At 42.4% G+C, this 20922-nt stretch overlaps 1 protein-coding gene across 4 annotated transcripts in view; it reads left to right on the top strand.

Moving 5' to 3' along the window:
- Positions 1 to 8697: 8697 nt before the first annotated feature.
- The window catches only part of CNOT10 (CCR4-NOT transcription complex subunit 10), a 66268-nt gene continuing 54043 nt past the window's right edge, over positions 8698 to 20922 (top strand). For all 4 annotated transcript variants that reach the window (XM_057555199.1, XM_057555198.1, XM_057555200.1 and 1 more), the window contains exon 1: positions 8698 to 8995. In XM_057555199.1, the coding sequence (XP_057411182.1) occupies positions 8974 to 8995 (22 nt within the window). In that variant the 5' untranslated portion in view covers positions 8698 to 8973. The remainder of the gene's footprint in view (positions 8996 to 20922) is intronic.

Raw genomic sequence — 20922 nt, 5'->3', positions numbered from 1 at the left:
AGAATAATTTTTTAGAAAAGAAATAGTCCTAGAGATTGTTGGGACATCAACTTACTCCTCGGAACATCAATAATTATAGGGAAAGAACTAAGCATTCATCCTACCTTTCTGATATAAACTGAATTTCAGTGTAACCAACTATCACTGTGGACAAGGGAAAGTTTTTCAGTGCAGAAGAATTCTAGCTAGGGCTAGGACTAAGGTAAGGCAAGGGAGATGCCTAGTGTATAAAATTCATGGAGGCTCTCAGCCCTGATTCTAGTTAACAGAGGCAGGAGTGTCGAAAGTCAAAAATTGTTTCAACTATTACTGAAATAACTGATTAAGGCAGTGGTCATTAGTGCTTCAGAAACCACTAGGAGAAAGGCTGGTAGGAAATGTATAAAAATCAGACTGTCAGGGACTTCCCTGGTGGTGCAGTGGTTAAGAATCCACCTGCCAATGCGGGGGACACGGGTTCGAGCCCTGGTCCAGGAAGATCCCACATGCTGCGGAGCAACTAAGCCTGTGCACCACAACTACTGAGTCTGTGCTCTAGAGCCCACGAGCCACAACTACTGAGCCCAGGTGCTGCAACTACTGAAGCCCGCATGCCTAGAGCCCATGCTCCACAACAAGAGAAGCCACCACAATGAGAAACCCGTGCACTGCAACGAAGAGTAGCCCCCCGTTCGCCCCAACTAGAGAAAAGCCTGCGCACAGCAACGAAGACCCAACGCAGCAAAAAAAAAAAAAAAATCAGACTGTCACTCTCTGAACCCAAGGATCAATCTAATGTCACCAAAAATGAGACAGAAAGTATAACATGCCTCCAGACAGTGATGCAAAAAGTACACAGCACCACCTAGGAAAAGATTCTCAGGGAAAAGTTTTTTTGAATCATAATATAATCAAGCCTTTAAAACTGATCTCCAGTCCACAGGAAATATTGAGCATAAAGGATGTAGTCCACAAGGAAGCAATATACCAGATCTCAAAGGAGGGATCTTATATTGGACTCTAATTTCATCAACCAGTCAATGAAAGAAAAAATAAAAGGGTAGGGGACTGTTCTAGATTAAGAGAAACATAGGACTTAAAAGACTTATAAGAAACACAAGAGACATAACCAAATAAAAGAGATCTTGTTTGATCCTGATTCTAAACAGAAATTACAGAAAGAGTATTTTTATACAATAGAGGAAATTTGAGTATGGCTTGGTAATTGAATGATATTAAGGAATTATTTTGAATTGTGTTAGATGTGATAATGGCATTGTGGTTATGCAAGAAAGTATTTGGATATCCTTTTGGGGTGCATACTGAAGTGTTTAGAAGTGAATGGTATGATGTCTGGGACTTGCTTTAAAATATTCCAGCAACAAAAGCATAAGAAGAGGACAGGGGAGATGAAATAAGTCTATGATGAAACGAAGCTAGAAGATAGACACATAGGATTTGTTATACTTTCAAATAAATTACACCTTATAGTATGTATCCTAGAGCAGCTCCTGTAACAGTGCGCATGTCCAAGGGTGGTTCTGCAGCTGTGTTTGTAAAATGAAAATTGGAAATGACTTGAGTCTGTCAATAAGAGACAAACAGTGATTAAGTGATAAGGGACTGTCCTTTCAGCAGTCCCTTCCTGCTCCTCCTGGTTAATAAAATCCTGATTTTATTTATTCCCCACATAAATGTTTTATGGATGCATTGTGATGAATCCAAGGCATAAGTTGGAATCTCTTTTGCCAGTAATTGATCCAGTGGTGGGCAGGCAACCAACTTCACCGAGGAGAACTAAGGGGAGATTTTGGTGAGAGACTTCTGGGAAGGATTCACTGTACTTCATTGATTCTAAAACACAAACTCTTTCTTTTGTTTCTGAAATTATCAGGCTTCTCACAATCTCTGTCAGATGGCTGCTATGGTGTGTTTGTCGTTCCACATGTGTGTGCAAACTTGATCTGAAAACCTACCATTCGTGACTTCTGGTAAGATCCAGAAAGTGCCAGAATTAAAACCTGCAGAATGGGCCTTCTTGAGACAACAGTGGTGATTCTGTGAGGAGATTGCTGTCCTGCCAGTGTTCCTGAGGGCACAGAGGGTGATGAACACAGGCAGGGAAGGCACTGAATTGAAAAGTAATTTAGAGTGGAACTCTGGTGGGAAGACGTTCTGAAAATACCTTAAACAATTTATTTCATTTCTATTTTCTTGTTTTGTATACTCAGGAGTAATATATAATTAAAAAATTTTTATGGGGGTTTCCCTGGTGGCGCAGTGGTTGAGAATCTGCCTGCCAATGCAGGGGACACGGGTTCGAGCCCTGGTCTGGGAAGATCCCACATGCCGCAGAGCAGCTGGGCCCGTGAACCACAATTACTGAGCCTGCGCGTCTGGAGCCTGTGCTCCCCAACAGGAGAGGCCGCGATAGTGAGAGGCCCGCGCACCGCGATGAAGAGTAGCCCCCGCTTGCTGCAACTGGAGAAAGCCCTCGCACGGAAACGAAGACCCAACACAGCCATAAATAAATAAATAAATAAGTAAATAAAAATTAAAAAAAAAAAAGCAAGTCTTTAAAAAAAACTTTTTTTTAATGTCTAGGTCTCAAAGAGCTATTTATTTAAACATAAATTCTAAGGGATAAGAAAGCATGAAGTCAGTTTAATTGTCAGCACTCTTTATTTTTAGTAGTAAATTGATAGGATCTTGGGTTTGATGAAATGTGGTACCTATATGTTAGAGAATAAGGCTGGAAAAGGAAAATTCTTTTCCCCCTTCCTCCACTTCCTTTGGATACCGCGACAGGCAAGGGTATGATGCTCAGAGCTATGGCCGTTATCTTGGGACCACAAGAGGAAGATAGAATCCCAGGGATGCCAAATTGCATCTTGACATTGCTGAGTCACTGGCTTAGCAATGGAACAGTCTACCTGCAGATTTCTCATCAGTGAGATAATTAATGCCTTTATTATTTATGAGACTTTTCTTTTCTGGCTGCACTGCGAGGCATGTGGGATCTTAGTTCCCCGACCAGGGACTGAACCCAAGCCCCGTGCTTTGGAAGTGCGGAGTCTTAACCACTGAACTGCCAGGGAAGTCCCAATGAGACTTTTATGTAGGGATCATGCTACAAAAGTATACCTAAGTGATCATCATTTACTGGAATACTATAAACTATATATGTTGTTTAATATATATATAATACATTTATAATATGTTTATATAAATATATATTTAAAATAAATATTATATATTATGAATATATATTTCAACCTCAAAGATGTAGCATTGAGTTGAAAAAGCAAGTTTCAGGGAATTCCCGGGCAGTCCAGGGGTTAGGACTTGGCGCTTTCACTGCCGTGGCCCGGGTTCAATCCCTGGTTGGGGAACTAAGATCCCGCAAGCCTCACGGTGTGGCAAAAAAAAATTTTTTTTAATTTAAAAATTTTTTAAAAACATTTTATTTTACTTTTATTTTTAAAATATTTATTTATTTACTTACTTATTTGGCTGTGCCGGGTCTTAGCTGCAGCACGCGGGATCTTTGTTGCCATGTGCAGGATCTTTTAGTTGCAGCATGCAGGCTCTTAGTTGTGGCATGCGGGATCTAGTTCCCTGACCAGGGATCAAACCCGGGCCCCCTGCATTGGGAGTGCAGAGTCTTAACCACTGCACCACCAGGGAAGTCCCTTTTTAATTTTTTTAAATAAAAAAAATTAAAAAGCAAGTTTCAGAATGATACTGTCAGTGTGATATTTAAAGTTGAATGAATAATAATAAATGTTGTTTATGGGTATATCGTGTTTTAAACATGAACTACAAGGACACATACTATCTTCAGAGAAGTGGCTACCTCTGGGAAGAGAGTAAGGGAAATGCAATCAGGAAGGGAATATAAATTGGACTCATCTGTACCAGTAACGGTTTTCAAAAGAAAGACCTGAAGCAAATGTGGTAAACGTTGACATTTGTCAAATCTGAGTGGTAAATAAACTTGTCATAATATATTCTGTACTTTTCTGTGTTCTGAAATATCTCACGATGATGATAAAATTTTAACTACTCAATTTTCCCATTATTTATAGTTGAATAATCTTTCTGAATTCAGGTTTTAGAGAGCAATAAAAATATGTTTAACATACATATTTTTTTCTTCACTTGTAAATTGGAAATGTCCTCAAGGAGAAGGCACCAATGAGTCATTAAAAAACAAAAAACAAAAAACACAGGACCGATGGTCCAGTGGTTAAGACTCCATGCTTCCACTGCAGGGGGCACCGGTTTGATCCCTGGTGGGGAAAGATCCTGCATGCCACAAGGTATGGCCAAAAAATAAAACCCCCAAAAAAACCCCATTCTACCTTGCTGGTTTGACACAATTAGATATTGGTAATGTCTGCACAACTTTGTGAATACACTAAAAACCATGGAATTATACACTTTAAAATGGTGAATTGCATGGTATGTGCTTATATCTCAATTTTTTAAATTAGTCATTGTCCAATAACAATAACATTATTTTTCACCATTCTGGAGGTTGACTGAGCAGTTTTTCTTTTCTTTTTTTTTTGGCTGCATTGGGTCTTCATTGCTGCACACGGGCTTTCTCTAGTTGTGGCCAGCGGGGGCTGCTTCTCATTATGATGGCTTCTCTTGTGGAGCACAGGCTCTAGGCACGCAGGCTTCAGTAGCTGCAGCACGTGGGCTCAGTAGTTGTGGTGCACAGGCTTAGTTGCTCCGCAGCATGTGGGATCTTCCCGGACCACGGATCGAACCTGTGTCCCCTGCATTGGCAGGTGGACTCGCAACCACTGCACCACCAGGGAAGTCCCTGAGCAGTTTTTCTGCTTCATACGATGTTAGCTAGGATCACTCATGTGACTGCATTGGGCTGGCAGCTGGGTTGGGCTAGAAGGTTCAAGAAGGCTTCATTTTTATGTCCAGAACCTTGGTGCTGGTTGTCAGTTGGGACATCTTGGCTCCCCTTCCCATGGTCTCGCTCCAGCAGGACAGTCTTATAGCCTTACAGCATGGTAGCTGAGTACAAGGGAGGAAAAGTGGACACTGCCATGCCTTTCAAGGGCTAGAACCAAAACTGGCTCAGCATCACTTCTGCATTCTGCTGGTTGGAGCAAGTCACAACTCATATTCAAAGGGAAGGGAAGAGCAGCAATGTTCATATTGGGATGGGAGGAACTGGTGACAACCATTCTTGGAGACAGTCTTCCACAAGTGGCAAGGACCACATTGGGTTTGAGGCACTGTGGGTACACAGTGGTACCATCACTAGCTGGATGTGAACTGACTTGCCATGGTTGACCATGCAGAGTCCCACTGAGATTTTCCACCTCCCACTTCTTTTTTTTTAATAAATTTTTATTTATTTATGTATTTATTTTTGGCTGCGTTGGGTCTTCGTTGCTGCGTGCGGGCTTCCTCGAGTTGCGGCGAGAGGGGACTACTCTTTGTTGCAGTGCACGGGCTTCTCATTGCGGTGGCTTCTCTTGTTGCAGAGCAAGGGCTCTAGGCCCGCAGGCTTCAGTAGTTGTGGCGCACGGGCTTAGTTGCTCTGCGGCATGCAGGATCTTCCTGGACCAGGGCTCGAACCCGTGTCCCCTGCATTGGCAGGCGGATTCTTAATCAATGCGCCACCGGGGAAGTCCCACACCTCCCACATCTGAATTAACTCTTCTCCCTCCCTGTAAACGAGGGAGAGCTGCCGATATGGAAAGGTGAGAGAAGAGTCCCAAGATGTTTTCCACATAGGCGAATTCTAGAACCTTTAAAGCTGAATGTAACAGTTAAGATAATAGTTGCTTATTAGTCTTGTTACTTGGGAAAGTGGGTTAACACCTCATTTTCCATATCCGTGAAATGGATAAGGTCCAACAGGTGGGACCACATGTGAGAAAGTGAAAAGTGGCTCTGCTGACAAGCCTGGAGACTAAGAGAAAAACAATTCTGCTAGCAGAACATTCCCAGCGGGACATACACTACACTCACAGAATACGAACATGTTCAGAGAAGGTTACACCATAATTGTGTTTGGGACAAGACAGAAATGAAGCCCTCCATAAGCACAAAAATGAGGGAACACCTTCTTCTAACATGAGTGATGCAGCTCCTTGACCAATGACAACTCTCTAGCCTTGCTTTAATCCTCCTGCCTCCTAGATAAAAACCAAGACAATCACTGAATTGTCTGTTTCCCAACTGCCTCCAATCCAAAATTGCCAACCCCTCAATTTCCCTAATCCCTCTTTAAAATCATCCAGCAAAAGCCCAAATTCTCTCAATTTCCTTTTAATTCCTTTTTTATTGAGAGGCTCCTTACAGTGGCAAGATCAATAAACACTGCAGGTGTCTTTTTATGTGGGCTCTAACATACTAATCAAAAGACATACTAGAATATTCATATTGGGCTTATTCAATATAGACAAAATACCCAACTACTCAACAATAAAATGAATACACAAATTACGGTACATTCTCATAATGGAACATTACATAACAATGAGAAACTAATTTCATTCAATGACATGCATGAATCTTGTAAGGTTGAGCAAAAGAAGCTAGACTCTAAAGAAAATATATTGTGATCCACTTTTATTGAGTTTAAAACTCAATCCAATGGTATTAGCCATTGGTTAGGAATTGCCCTTGTGCAGGGATGGGAGGAGACATGAAGGGGGCTTCTGCATGTGGGTAATGTGTTGTCCTTCCTCTGGGTGCTAGTTATGTGGATATGTTTAGTTGATGAAAATTCAAAAAACTGTGCTTATGCTTTGTGTATTTTCTGTGTATATGTTAATATGAATTTTTTAGAAGGTTTTTTTAAAACATGAGCAACCATGTCAAAGGGACATAGGAGCAAACCTGAAAAGGTTCCCAACTAGCAAAGCTGAAACAATTTGAGTAACAAAATAATGTAGTATTGGATTATAACCACAATATAAAATAAATGTTCATGTAAAGAAGATGTGGTGTATATATGCGATGGAATAATACTCAGCCATAAAAAGAATGAAATAATGCCATTTGCAGCAACATGGATGGACCTAGAGATTGTCATACTAAGTGAAGTGAGTCAGAGAGAGAAAGACAAATATCATATGATATCACTTATATGTGGAATCTAAAATATGATATAAATGAAGTTATTTACAAAACAGAAACATACTCACAGACATAGAAAACAAAGTTATGGTTACCAAAGGGGATAGCAGAGGAGGGATAAATTAGGAGTTTGGGATTAGCAGATACAAACTACTATGTATAAAATAGATAAACAGCAAGGCCCTACTGTATAGCACAGGGAACTATATTCAACATCATGTAATAAACCATAATGGAAAAGAATATGAAAAAGAATAAATATATGGATAACTGAATCACTTTTCTGTACACCAGAAACTAACACAACATTGTAAATCAACTATACTTCAATTTAAATAAATAAATAAATAAAATAAACATTCATGAGTCCATACGGACATAAATATATAATTGAATAAGTAACTAAATGGAGGAGAAGAGACGAATCTCCCTTAGAGAAGATAATTTATGCACAGACTCCCCATGGCAGGAGGCAGAGCTTAACACCCCCCACCATTCGACTGTGAGCTACACTTAATGATTCTAAAGAGTAGTGTGTGGAGGTGACTTAAGAGTGGAGAAGCCTGGCAAACACTACCTGAGCCAGGTGATCAAGGTCAACATCATCAGTAAGTCATTCTGTTAGCTCGTACTCTTGATTTGATGTGATGAGAATGGCAAGTCAACTCTGTGGTCTTTCTCCTAAAAACCTGTAACCCTAGTCTAACCATGAAAAACACTGGATACACCCAAATCCAGGTCCATTCTTCAAAAATCTTGACCAGTGTTCTTCAAAGCTGTTAAAGTCGTCAGGAACAAGGAAAATCTGAGAAGTGATTACAGACGAGAATAGCCTAAGGAGGGAATTCCCTAGCGGTCCAGTGGTTAGGACTTGGATGCTGGCCAAGGTTCGATCCCTGGTTGGAGAACTAAGATTCTGCGATTCTGCAAGCGGCGCAGCAGAGCGCAAAAAAAAAAAAGCCTAAGGAGACATGAATAATTTAATGTGGTATCTTGGACAAGACCCTGGAACAGAAAAGCGACATTGACTGAAAAAAGTTTTTTTCATTTTTTAAATGTTGAATTTAGTTAATAGTAATGTACCAACCAAAGTTGTTTCTTAGATGTGATGGATGTACCACAGTAATGTAATAATTATTCAAGACAATCACAACAGGGGGAACTAGGTGAGGAGTATACAAGAGCTCCATGTATCATTTTGCAATTTTTCTCTGAATCTAAAACCTCTAAAATAAAATGTTTCGTTTTGTTTTCAAACGGGGAATCGCAACTGTGCCTTCTCACAGAGCTGTGAGAAATCATTAAAAGTGTACAAGCCAAGTGCAAGGCTCAATGCTTACCACATAGATGTCAGGTGTAGTTACTGCGGTTTTATGTAAAATGAGGGACAAGAGCTCGGATACTTGAGAAGTCTCACCAGGATAAGCACACGGCAGCGGCGCGCAACTCTCGCCCAGCCCACCAGACACACGCGCAGACGCGCGGGTGAGCGCACGTCCGGCCGGGCGCGCGCGCTCACGCCGCAGGGGGCGGGCCGCCGGGGACGCCAGCGTGGGGCGGGGCCAGCCGCAGTTCCCACGCCGGCCGCGGCCCCCGGAAGTAGTGTGTCAAGGGACGCGGCGGGGCGGAAGCCGTGCATGGCTGGAGGTAGTGGCGCCGCCCGGGGCGGAGACGCTGGTGCTGTTGCTAGATGACACAAACTAGTCTTCGTCACTTCCTCAGCCCGCCGTCTGCCCACTCCCCAGGCCGGAACCCAGGGGCCCGGAGCCGGAGTGGGCGCAGGGTCGTCCTCCGAGGTCCAGGATAGCGGTCAGCCGGGCAGCTGGAGTGGAGGCCACGCCACCTGAGGGGAAGGACCCGAGCCGAGGCGGGAAGATGGCCGCAGACAAGCCTGCAGGTGAGGCGCCGGCGCCTCGCGCGCTGGGGCGGCGGGACCCGCGGGGGCGGGCAGACCCTATGCTGCGGTGGCGGGGCCCCGGGTGGGGACGAGGGGTGGGGACTCCAGGGCGACTCTAATTGGGGCGTGCATTTCTCTCCCCCATCCCCTCCCTCGGCCGTCGCTACTGTGAGTCTTTGGGCCCAAGGTCCGATAGTTTCTTACCAAGTGCAATATGAAGCCGCTTCTGGCCGCCTTTGCCCGGCTCTCCGGAATATCTCTGGTTTAAAAAGCTTAAATCTAGGTGGCCGCTTCACAGACTTTTCGACTTCCCACTGAGGAAGGCAGAGCAAGGAAAGTTCACCCCGGAGACGCAGCTACCTTGATGCCCCCGGCTCGGGCTAGGACTCATCTGGGTGGTTTCGGCCACATCAGCCTGCCTATGGTCAGCGACGTCTTGTGTAATTAGCTTTGTAAAAACAACTTACTGAAATAAGCATAACATTATCGTGTCTCACTTCGAGCTGTGCTCTCTATAGTATCTTGCGTTTAGAACCTGTTTTCCCCTCAAGGTTAATCTCGACGATTTTCTTTATGGATTACTGCTCCATTCCTAGAATCTTCTCCATTGAGGAATATAAAATTCTTTCCTGCCTACTCTGGGACGGTCTGGCGTATATTTCCTGTAAGAAAATAATGTTCTCTGTGGCATCCATCCAGGTTTTGTTGGAAGGAACTTAAATGACAGGACTTAGAAGTGGTCAACACTTAGACTTTTTACAGTAAAATTAATTTTTTTAAAAAAGGAAAAGAAAATCTCAATGTGCTGTAAGTTTTTTATTAGGTCCTGATCTCAATAACTGACGAACTTGATTTGAAATTAAAGTGAGCCAAGCCTAATACAGGTACAGATGAATGAAATTGTCAGAGCATCTTTTCAGTTATCTACTAAGAAGAAAAACAAGAGAAAAGGTTTAGAAAGTGAGGCTAAACCTTTAGAGGGTGCTAGAGAATTTTAGGTAGGCTGGTCAGGGAAAGCCTCTGGTGAGGTGATATTTGAGCAGACACCCCCAGTGAAATGAAGGGGTGAGCCGTACGGAATGGGGAGGGGTGGGTGGGAGAAAGTTCCAGGCAGGGAATAAGCATGGCCTTTCCAAGGCTGGACCAAGAGGACCAACATATTCCATCTTAGTTTAGGACATTGTCTCTCCCCCAGGTTTACCATTTCTATTCACCCATACCCCTGCACTTGCCTGGAATGACCTTTTTAGGCCTAAAACCTATGTCGTTTTAAAGTCCTACCTCAGTCATAAAGCATTCTTCTACTTATTCACTCATTCGTTCACAAAAATTGAGTGCCAGGCACTGCCTTTGATATTAAAGAAATGGATATGACACACTCCCTGCTTTTGAAGACCTGCTATTCAGTCCGTTAGAGTCAGCCCTATTATATAGTGGCACTCCCATTTGGGAAGAGCTATGTAATATATGTAGTAGAAGAATAAGGTCCAGAGTGATTTGGGGCCTATGTCTTTGATTGGTTTAAGCTTATAGGCCACAATGTAGGAAACTTCCCACCTAGATAATAAGGTTGAATTTGTATGAAGTAGATGAGTGTTTAGTGTGGCCCCATGAATCTCTCCACTCCTCCTCTGCATCCCCATTTCAAGTGCTGTTGTTCTGGCCTTTATCTCTCTCTTTTTTTTTTTTTTTTAATTGGAGTACAGTTGCTTTACAACGTTGTGTTAGTTTCTGCTGTACAGCACAGTGAATCAGCTATACGTATACATCTGGCCTTTGTCTCTTGATGTGGTCTATTTCACATCGAGCACCCTTCTGAATGGTTTTGTCTCTTCCTATCCAGTCCATTCTCACTGCTGCGTTTTCACTTTATTTCTAAAACACTACTTAGATCATACCATTCCTTGCCTATCAACTTTCTAAGACTGTGCCATTTTTTGTGCATCAGATCCTCACTCCTTAATGTCACTTGTGAGGCTCTTCACAGTCTTTTCTCCATCTGATACTTCTGTATCATCACATCTAGCTCTTCACACCAGAAATGATTCTTAGAAAGTATCCTGTTCTTTTGAGCTTCTGAGCAGTGATGCCCTTCTTTCTCTTCTCTATCTGGTGAACATGCCCCTCATTCAAAATCTAGTTTATATGCTGCTTCAACTCTGAGCTCCTGAGCCCCAAGACCCTTTTCACGGAGCTTGTTCTTCATTAGGTAAGAAAGAGGCCCATGAAAGGATTTAAGAAGGTAAGTGACCTTATCACACTGACTGTGGTAGAGAATGGATTTTTTTTTTTTTTTTTTTTTTTTTTTTGGCCTCACCTCTCGGCCTTTAGATCTTAGTTCCCCAGTCAGGGATCAAACCTGTGCCCCGTGCAGTGGAAGCGTGGAGTCTTAACCACTGGACCGCCAGGGAAGTCCAAGGATGGATTTAAATGAAACAAGACTGGAAGCTCAGAAACTAGATGAGGCCAGCTCATGTTGTGATATTAATTTATTCATTAAATATTCACCAACAGCCTGCTCTGCCAGACACTGCGAAGTCTCTGTCCATGAGGAGCTTGTAATGTAGTATGAAAGGCAGATAAACATGTAAACAAAGTAAGAAATAATTCGGATTTCAAGCTGTGATGAATATTGTGAAGAAAAGAAAAAAACGAGTAAAAGGATAGAGAATAACTGAGAGCAGGGACCCTACTTTGAGTGGATTGGTTAGAGAAGGAAGGGCTCTCTTAGAGGTGACATTTGAACAAAGACCTGAAAGAGCCAGCCATATGGGGGAAGAATGATGCAGGTGGGAGCAGCATCAACTGTACAGACCCCTTGGACAGCAAGAAGACCCCTGGAGCATAAGCCCCTTGAGGACAGGCACGTTTGTCTGTGTTAGTCGTGTGCTGTCTCCAGCGCCTAGACCAACGGCTGGCATATCGGAGCCAGCATATTTATACTCAGCATATCTATAGCATAGTGAGCAGAGGAAGCACGGCAGGAGGCGAAGTCAGAGTTGTGGCAGGGTACAGCTTCTGTCAGGCCTTGTGTAGGCCATGGAAGAAGGTGGAATTTCTTTCTAACTAATGGGAAGCCATTGGGAGATTTCAGCAGGGGCATCTCGTGATTTAGTTCATGTTTTAACTGAACCAGGTAAGAAGTGATGAAGAGTTAGGAGCATGGAGTTTGAAATCAGACAGCCTAGGTTCATCCTAGTTGTATCACTTGGTATTTGTGTATTTTTTAAGAAACCATTTTGTTAAGCCTTAGCTTTCCTGTGTAGAGAATGAGAATGATAATTACATCAACCTCACAGTGTTGGAAAAGGGTTAAATGAGCTCAGGTTAGGCCCTGGTTTTAAAAAATTGCTGGCTATTATTACTTTAGGGTAGAGGTTGATGGAGAGGAGAGGCAGGTGTGAGAATCGCTGAGGGAGTAAAATTGGCAGAATTTGTGACTGATTGGGGGTAGTAGGTGAACACAAAGCCTTGCTCCTTGGGAAAGGTTCTGAGTTGAGCCTCAGTTTCTTCATTTGTAAAATGGGGGTCCTAATAATCTTCTAATTTATTCCTAATAGCTTTCTAGTTTATTTACCTCCCCAGGTTACAGTTTGTGAGGATCAGCTGAGGTGAGGTGTATGTTTTAGCCCACATCCTCTGGGAAGCAGAACCCTATTAAGGTGTTCACTTTTTGGAAGGTGCAAGCCCAGGATAGTGAAGGTGAGGGAGAGAAGGAAGGAAGGCAAAGGAAGATGAACTACATTACAGCCCTAGCTACTGTTCCACTGTGACCTGTGAAGAGACGTAGTAGGCCATTTGCATATGGAACTTTTCTGTAAGGTTTTCGAGGAGAAATTACACTTTAGAATAGTCCATATGAGAGAGAAAGAAGGGATGATTTATTTGTCCAGCTTTCTCCCATTTCCTGTTTCCAGTTGGTCAAGACTCACCTCCTGGAGAACTAATTTACCTGTGTTTCTAGGTTGCATGGCTTCTTAGTGACTGATCAGCCAGCAGTTCTCACACCCTGATTTGTATTTCAACCAAATAATAAAGGGAGGGGGTTCCCATCCACCCTGATCCCATCCTCCCTTTATGATTCAAAGATAAACATTGAAGGGGCAGTTGAAAGTTCCAAGGTTCATGTCCCTATGTAACATAAAAGTGGTGTGAAACACCAGCAATATTTTAGGGTGATTTATTTGACTTTACTTTTGATAGTTATTTGAAAGGAGAAAGTGGCTGGAGTTAGGATGCAAAATCCTAGATTTGAATTTATCTCAGAATTTGGACTGTGAGGATGGCAGTAGTAGGCTTAATAGGAAAAGGTTGATGACATTATGAATAAGGGAAAGACAAGACCAGATGAGTAATATGAAATCGGGAGAAGAGTTCTTGAAGATGGCTTTGACATTTTGAGCCAGGATGACTGTAAAAATGGTAGGAAGAACAAACAAAATGGGAAAACTTTAAGTTAAGGCTATTTTTATTTTATTTAAAACACCCCAACCTTTTTATTGTTATTAACTGTATGAGGTAAAAAACATGAAGTCCTCTATCACTTCTACCCACCCAGTCTCACTGTCCAGGTAACTAACACTGAGTTTGTGTGTTCTTCCAGACTTTTTCTATGCCTACCCAAGCTTACATCGACTAAAAAATATATATATGTTTGTATATATATGTACACACACACACACACACGTGCAAATGAGGAAATAAACTGTGCAATACTGTCTTGCCATTTGCTTTTTTCAAGGTCCAGTAAAGAATCTGTGCATTTTTTAAATTGAAGTATAGTTAATGGAGTCTGTACATAAAGTATCTTCTCTAAGTGACCTACATTGGGTATTTTATTTTATTTTTTTATAAATTTATTTATTTATTTTTGGTTGCGTTGGGTCTTTGTTGCTGCACGCGGGCTTTCTCTAGTTGCGGAGAGCAGGGGCTACTCTGCAGTGTGCAGGCTTCTCATTGCAGTGGCTTCTTTTGTTGCGGAGCACGGGCTCTAGCCACGTGGGCTCAGTCGTTGTGGCATGCGGGCTCAGTAGTTGTGGCTCGCAGGCGCTAGGGCGCAGCCTCAGTATTTGTGGTGCACGGGCCCAGTTGCTCCGCAGCATGTGGGATCTTCCTGGACCAGGGCTCAAACCTATGTTCCCTGCATTGGCAGGCAGATTCTTAACCACTGCGCCACCAGAGAAGTCTCTGCATTGGGTATTTTAGGTGTTTTTAATGTTTAAGAATTTAGAGTCTTATGATTCCAATTTAAAATGAATAATTGATTTATATTTGTGAATATAAGTTGAGGCCTTACTATGTTATTGCATGGACATTAAAGAGTCACTGTTTTCAGTAAGCTTAATTTTTTAGATTTATAAGTTATTTGAGTTCTCAGAAATTTTGTCTTTTTAAGTCAAAGGCTGTACTTAAAATGTTTTAAGGTTGTAGTTAAAATGGAATATATTAAATTATTTAAAGTAGTTATAATTTTGTTTGAAGGTGTAAGTGAAATCAAACATTCATCACAGCCCTTTAAAATGAAAAATCCAAATAGAGTAAGATGTCGACATTGAATGTAAAAGTTTGAGGAAAATCTAGTCATTCTGAACTGTAAATTAATAAGTGTTAATATTTGAAAACTAGAGTAAATCTCTTCTCCATGCATGAAAACTACTCTCAGATATGAAAATAAAAACAGCCATCAGTACTGGTAGCATTCTGCTTTGCCTGTCTTTCCCAAAGTGTGCTGATATTCCTGAAGCTTGGTATTCTGTTCTTTGTTTCTGCACTGCTGGACAGGGTGCTCAAGTCTATAGCATTGCTGGTCACATGTTAGTGCTCTGAGCTATGGAGAAATCAGCCATCGTATGTAGGGCTTTGCTAAGGCAGGTGTACTTGGTCATGTGATAGAAAACCACACGTGAGGTGTGTGAACCTTAGCTGGATGGTGGCTTTAGTAAACCTGCATTCTTTTTCTTTGAAATGGCATCCTCCTTATTTAAACTTTTCCTTCACAAACGCATCAACACTATTTTGCGAGAGTAGCAGTAGATTTCCTTAGGCCTGCATTTCTTTTACTTTGGGAAAATTTTTCTTTTCTTGAACATCATTGGAGCTGTATTTTGAAAAGTGTAGCTTGTGTGGAAGATCCTCCAATCAGAATTTTTTTTTTTAATAAATTTTTTGTTTTATTTATTTATTTTTGGCTGTGTTGGGTCTTCCTTGCTGCACGCAGGCTTTCTCTAGTTGCGACGAGAGGGGGCTGCTCTTCATTGTGGTGTGCGGGCTTCTCATTGCGGTGGCTTCTCTTGTTGTGGATCACGGGCTCTAGGCGCGTGGGCTTCAGTAGTTGTGGCTCACAGACTCAGTAGTCGTGGCTCACGGGCTCTAGAGCGCAGGCTCAGTAGTTGTGACGCACGGGCCTAGTTGCTCCCCGGCATGTGAGATCTTCCCGGACCAGGGCTTGAAACCATGTCCCCCGCATTGGCAGGCGGATTCTTAACCACTGTGCCACCAGGGAAACCCCTCCAATCAGATTTGAATTCTTAACATTCTGTGTTGGAATGTGTCTGGGCTTTCCGTTAACTGACTTTTTCCAGTTTTGGAAAAGCAGTGTGTTTCTTTTCTACTTAGTCTAGACCTAATTGTTTGGTTAGAAATGAAGCCTGTTGGCTTAAAAAGCATCAAGGTCTGTGTGCCGATGAGCTCTGTTCGCCTAGATGGTCAGCCCTGTTCATTAGGCCAGAGTAGAAGGAAGGTCAGGTTTATGGATGAACGGTCATATACTCTTTCAATTGGCAAGAGAGACTATTTCTGGACAAATAAAGACACGTTGTGGAATTATGTGCAGCCTCCTTCTGGTAAGAAGTCAGTAGTTACTAAGAAAGTGAATGTTTTAAAGACTGATTGTGAAAATAATACCTGTTCCTTGCAGAAAACTTGAAAAGTGCAGAAAGATAAGGAAAATAGGAATAGTAATCCTGTTGGAGTGGGGTTTTTTTCCCCTAGTTTTATCTTGAAGTAAAAGAATGTAGGTAAAATAATAGCTGGTTAACATGTAAAAGGCTGTTTACTGAGCTCAGTTCTCTAAAATGTCTATTTCAGAGACTCTTGTCATCCTTAGAGTCTAGCTTATTAAAGTTAGCTTCTTTCCTTATTTGGAAGATTTTAGAAGACTTTTACAGTTCCTAGAGGATAATGATAGCAGTGGCCACATAAGCCAATCTGCTTCTGGTGGAAAGTGGAAGCTTAAACCCTTCAGTGCCTTGGTGAATTGTTGGGTGTTTCCCTCTGCCTTGTATTTATAATCATAATTTATAAATGACAATTGGGCCAAGAAGTCCCATTAAAGAATGTCATCTAATTTAGAGAGGCTATATTTTAGAAGAAACTATGGAGATAACTTAATGGCAAACTAAGAATTTTGGGCATTTGGTTTAAATTTAGTGTACTTCTTTATGAGGGGAGATAAAGTTTTTTAACACTTTAGGTTTCCTAAAAAATTTCAAAGTATTTACGTTCATTGTTAAAATTTTACGATGAATATACCTAGAGTTGAGGTTCTGTCTCAATCTAAACTCATACCTGGCTTTCTGGGATCCTGAAATCCTGTGTCCCCATTTTTACACATTTTAAAGAAAATGGTCCTTACTGTTATTGTGCACCTGAAAGTTTTGCAAAGCAGGTGTATTGTGTAAACAGTTAACAGTAACTCACTGTTACTGGCTTTCTAAAGAAAAAGCTGTTTGACAGGGTCCTCTTAAACCAGTGAGCTCTCTCCATTAAACTGTTAGGTTTTTGTCCTCCCTGTTACGAATAAATTCTTATTTATTTGTATGCAAAAGTGGAAATGAAATACTAATTTATCTAACTTTAATTATCAGAGGTAACACTTCTAATAAACCCCAATGCCAGGGACTTCCCTGGTGGTCCAGTGGCAAAGAATCCATCCTGCAATGAAAGGGACGCGGGTTTGATCCCTTCTCAGGGAACTAAGATCCCACATGCCGCGGGGCAACTAAGCCCATGCGCCACAACTACTGAGCCTGCGCACCTCAACTAGAGATCCCGCGTGCCTCAAACTACAGAGCACTCACGCTCTGGAGCCCGCGCACCACAACTACAGATCCCATGCACCCTAGAGACCATGCACCACAACTAGAGAAGAGAAAGCCCGCACACCGCAACTAGAGAGGAGCTCATGTGCTGCAGTGAAAAGATCCCACGTGCCACAATAAAGATCTCGCATGCTGCAACTGAGACCCAATGCAGGCAAAAATAAAAATAAATAAATTTAAAAAATAAATATTAAAAAAAAACAACACTGTGAATAAAATTTACCTCTAAAAAAACAAAAACAAAAAAACCCCAAAAAATACCAGAATACCTTTTTTTGTAGGGCAGATCTAAGTCTTAGATAAGTTCACTTAAGCACAAATTATATTTTGTTTTTAAGTGTAAGTGGTGATTCTCAAGAGTATTGTAATAATAGGGGTTTTGCAGTGATCTGTGGAGCTGTTCACACTAAATCTAATTTCACTGTTTATTTGTATGTTTAAGGTGCAGAAATAAGTATTTTGTAAAACAAAAAACAAAAAAAAACCCACAATGGAATCCTTAGTTGTTCTGTCAAAAGGAAAGGGGGAAGGAAGCTAATATTTAGTTAAGAGAGTTAGATGGTCAAGGGGAGACCAGACTGAAGATGTGACTGATTCCAAGACGTTTGTTTTCATTATACCATGATGTCATCTTGACAGAGGGAAATTGGGGGTCTTTGCTTACTGCTGATATGTGCCAGGCCAGGGCTTCCCAAAGTCAGCTCTACTGAGGACTCATTTGTTGAAATGATCCTGGAAAACAGGTTTCTAGGTGGTTATCAAAAAATGCTCACATCATAAGTGTACATACAGTTTAATGAATTCTCACACACCCAGAAGCACCCCCCACTCTCCACCCCATGCATCTTGCAGCCACTAGACTCCTGAAGGTAACCCCTTATCTGAATTCTAAAACCTTGTATTAGTTTTAGGCAGGTATTTAAAAATAAAACTTAACCCCTTATCTGAATTCTAAAACCTTGTATTAGTTTTAAGCAGGCATTTAAAACTAAAACTTAAAAAAAAAGGTAACCCATGTAAATTATGAAAATTTAAACAAGTGTTGTCAAATGCAAGTTCATATGCCTGAAGCACAGTGAGGCCAAACAAACCGAAATGTCAGAGTTTGGAGCAGAGAAAGGTTTACTGCAGGGCCGAGCAAGGACATTGGGTGGCTTGTATTCAAAAAAACCCAAACTCCCTGATGGTTTTTGGAAAAAAGTTTTTAATAGGCAAAATTTGGGGTGAGGGCTGCAGGGTGTGTGGCTTTCTTCTGATTGGTTGGTAGTGAGGTAACAGTGTGGTATCCAGGAATCTTGTGCTCAGCCTGAAGTTACCATCCTCCACCTGTGTGGGGGCCTTAGTTCCTGCAGAAGAACTCAAGAGATGTGTTATATATATTCCTTGAGGAGGAACCAGGACTCTGCACTGTTGTTTCTTGACTGCTCCACCTTTGTTTCTGCATTCCCTCCCTTCTCTAATTACTGTTTGAATCTGCCCTTTGGTACTCAGGAAAGGTCTAGGAGCCTGAAGCTTTTTTCTACAAACAAGAAAACAGGGTGGGAGGGGTGTTTGGAGGGGTTTTTGTATCCAGGAGGGCCCCACAGACAGGGTCCTGCTCAGTTTCACGATTGAAAGGAATAGGAAGGGAAGTAAAATCTCTCCCTGTTCCATCCCACTCCCTGAAGGTAATCAATGAGTTTGATGTATATCCTTCCAAAGTTTATTCTGCACATATTCAGAAGTACATATCTATGTATATATCTTTACAAAACATGAAGTTCAGTTGTATAATACTGTTTGCAGGACTTCCCTGGTGGCGCAGTGGTTAAGAATCCACCTGCCAATGCAGGGGACACGGGTTCGAGCCCTGGTCCAGGAAGATCCCATGTGCCGCGGAGCAACTAAGCCCGTGTGCCACAACTACTGACCCTGTGCTCTAGAGTCTGTGAGCCCCAACTACTGAAGCCCTCACGCCTAGAGCCCATGCTCCACAGCCAGAGAAGCCACTGCAATGAGAAGCCCGCACACCTCAACGAAGAGTAGCCCCCGCTCGCTGCAACTAGAGAAAGCCCGTGCGCAGCAACAAAGACCCAACTCAGCCAAAAATAAGTAAATAAATAAGGAAGGAAGGAATCCACCTGCCAATGCAGGGGACACGGGTTCGATCGCTGGTCCGGGAAGATCCCACATGCCGCGGAGCAACTAAGGCCGTGCACCACAGCTACTGAGCCCGCTAGCCACAACTACTGAGCTCACGCTCCTAGAGCCCATGCCCCACAACAAGAGAAGCCACCGCAATGAGAAGCCCGCACACCGCAATGAAGAGTAGCCCCCGCTTCCCGCAACTAGAGAAAGCCTGCGTGCAGCAACGAAGACCCAATGCAGCCAAAAATTAATCAATTAATTAATTAATTAAAAAACTGTTTGCAATCTGTTCCTTTAAGATGTTGAAGATATTTTTCCATGTCAACACATGTAGACTCAGCTTCTTTAACAGTTGTTTAGTGTGCCATTGTATTCCTATACCATGCTTTAGTTAGCAATTTTTTTTAAATTGGAATATATAGTTAGCAATTTCTTAACTGAGGGATATTTAAGGATATCTCTAGTTGTGTTATTTCTAGACATTCACTTTTATAAATAGTGCTACAGTGAGCATCTCTGTGTATTTGTAGAGTGAATACCTAGAAGTGGGATTGTTTGGTCAAGGCTATGTACATAGACAGGTATTGGCAATTCCTTACCAGGAGGTCTTAACCAGTTTACGCTCAGACCCAACAGGTGTTGTCCTTGAGTAGTTTAAGACTTGGTTCAGCTGAGATTTTTATGTTTATTTTTTAAATTTAAAAAAATCTAATTTTTAAAAGAGTATATTGGGTAGAAATTGTGAATATTAGAATGTACATGGACAGTTCTGTTAAGGAAGCTTTTTTAAAAATTGTTTTTTTGGCTGTGTAGGGTCTTAGTTGCAGCACACAGGATCTTTTCATTGTGGTGCACGGGCTCTTCGTTGGGCGCATGGGCTTCTCTCTAGTTGTGGGGCGCATGGGCTTCTCTCTAGTTGTGGCGCGCAGGCTTCTCTAGTTGTGGCACGCAGGCTCCAGAGCACGTGGGCTCGGTAGTTGCAGCGTACGGGCTCTCTAGTTGTGGGGTGTGGGCTTTGTTGCCCTGCGGCATGTGAGATCTTACTTCCCCAACCAGGGATTGAACCCACGTCCCCTGCATTGGAAGGCGGTTTCTTAACCACTGGACCACCAGGGAAGTCCCAAGGAAGCTTTTTTTTTTTTTTTTTTTTAATTTATTTATTTATTTTTGGCTGCGTTGGGTCTTCGTTGCTGCGCGCGGGCTCTCTCTAGTTGCGGCGAGCGGGGGCTACTCTTCGTTGCCGTGCGCGGACTTCTCACTGTGGTGGCCTCCCCCACTGCGGAGCACGGGCTCCAGGTGCGCGGGCTTCAGTAGTTGTGGCACGCAGGCTCGGTAGTTGTGGCTCGTGGGCTCTAGCGCGCAGGCTCAGTAGTTGTGGCGCACAGGCTTAGCTGCCCCACAGCATGTGGGATCTTCCTGGACCAGGGATTGAACCCGTGTCCCCTGCATTGGCAGGTGGATTCTCAACCACTGCGCCACCAGGGAAGCCCCCAAGGAAGCTTTTTAAATGTATTAATCTTGGCTTTTGGATTTCTTTGCCTGGAAATTACCTATGAGTTCTTATCAATGTAGTTTTCTCATTGTTAAATGTTGCTGTGTTCCAACTGGATTATAAACTTTTTGAAGGCATTGTATATGTATTTATAATCTCCTTGTGTCTGCAGGGCCTGGCATATTTTCTTGAATATGTGGGATTTTTAG

Source organism: Balaenoptera acutorostrata, chromosome 10, assembly GCF_949987535.1.
Source record: "Balaenoptera acutorostrata chromosome 10, mBalAcu1.1, whole genome shotgun sequence".
Classification (NCBI taxonomy): domain Eukaryota; kingdom Metazoa; phylum Chordata; class Mammalia; order Artiodactyla; family Balaenopteridae; genus Balaenoptera; species Balaenoptera acutorostrata.
This window is presented reverse-complemented; position numbering and strand designations above follow the sequence as displayed.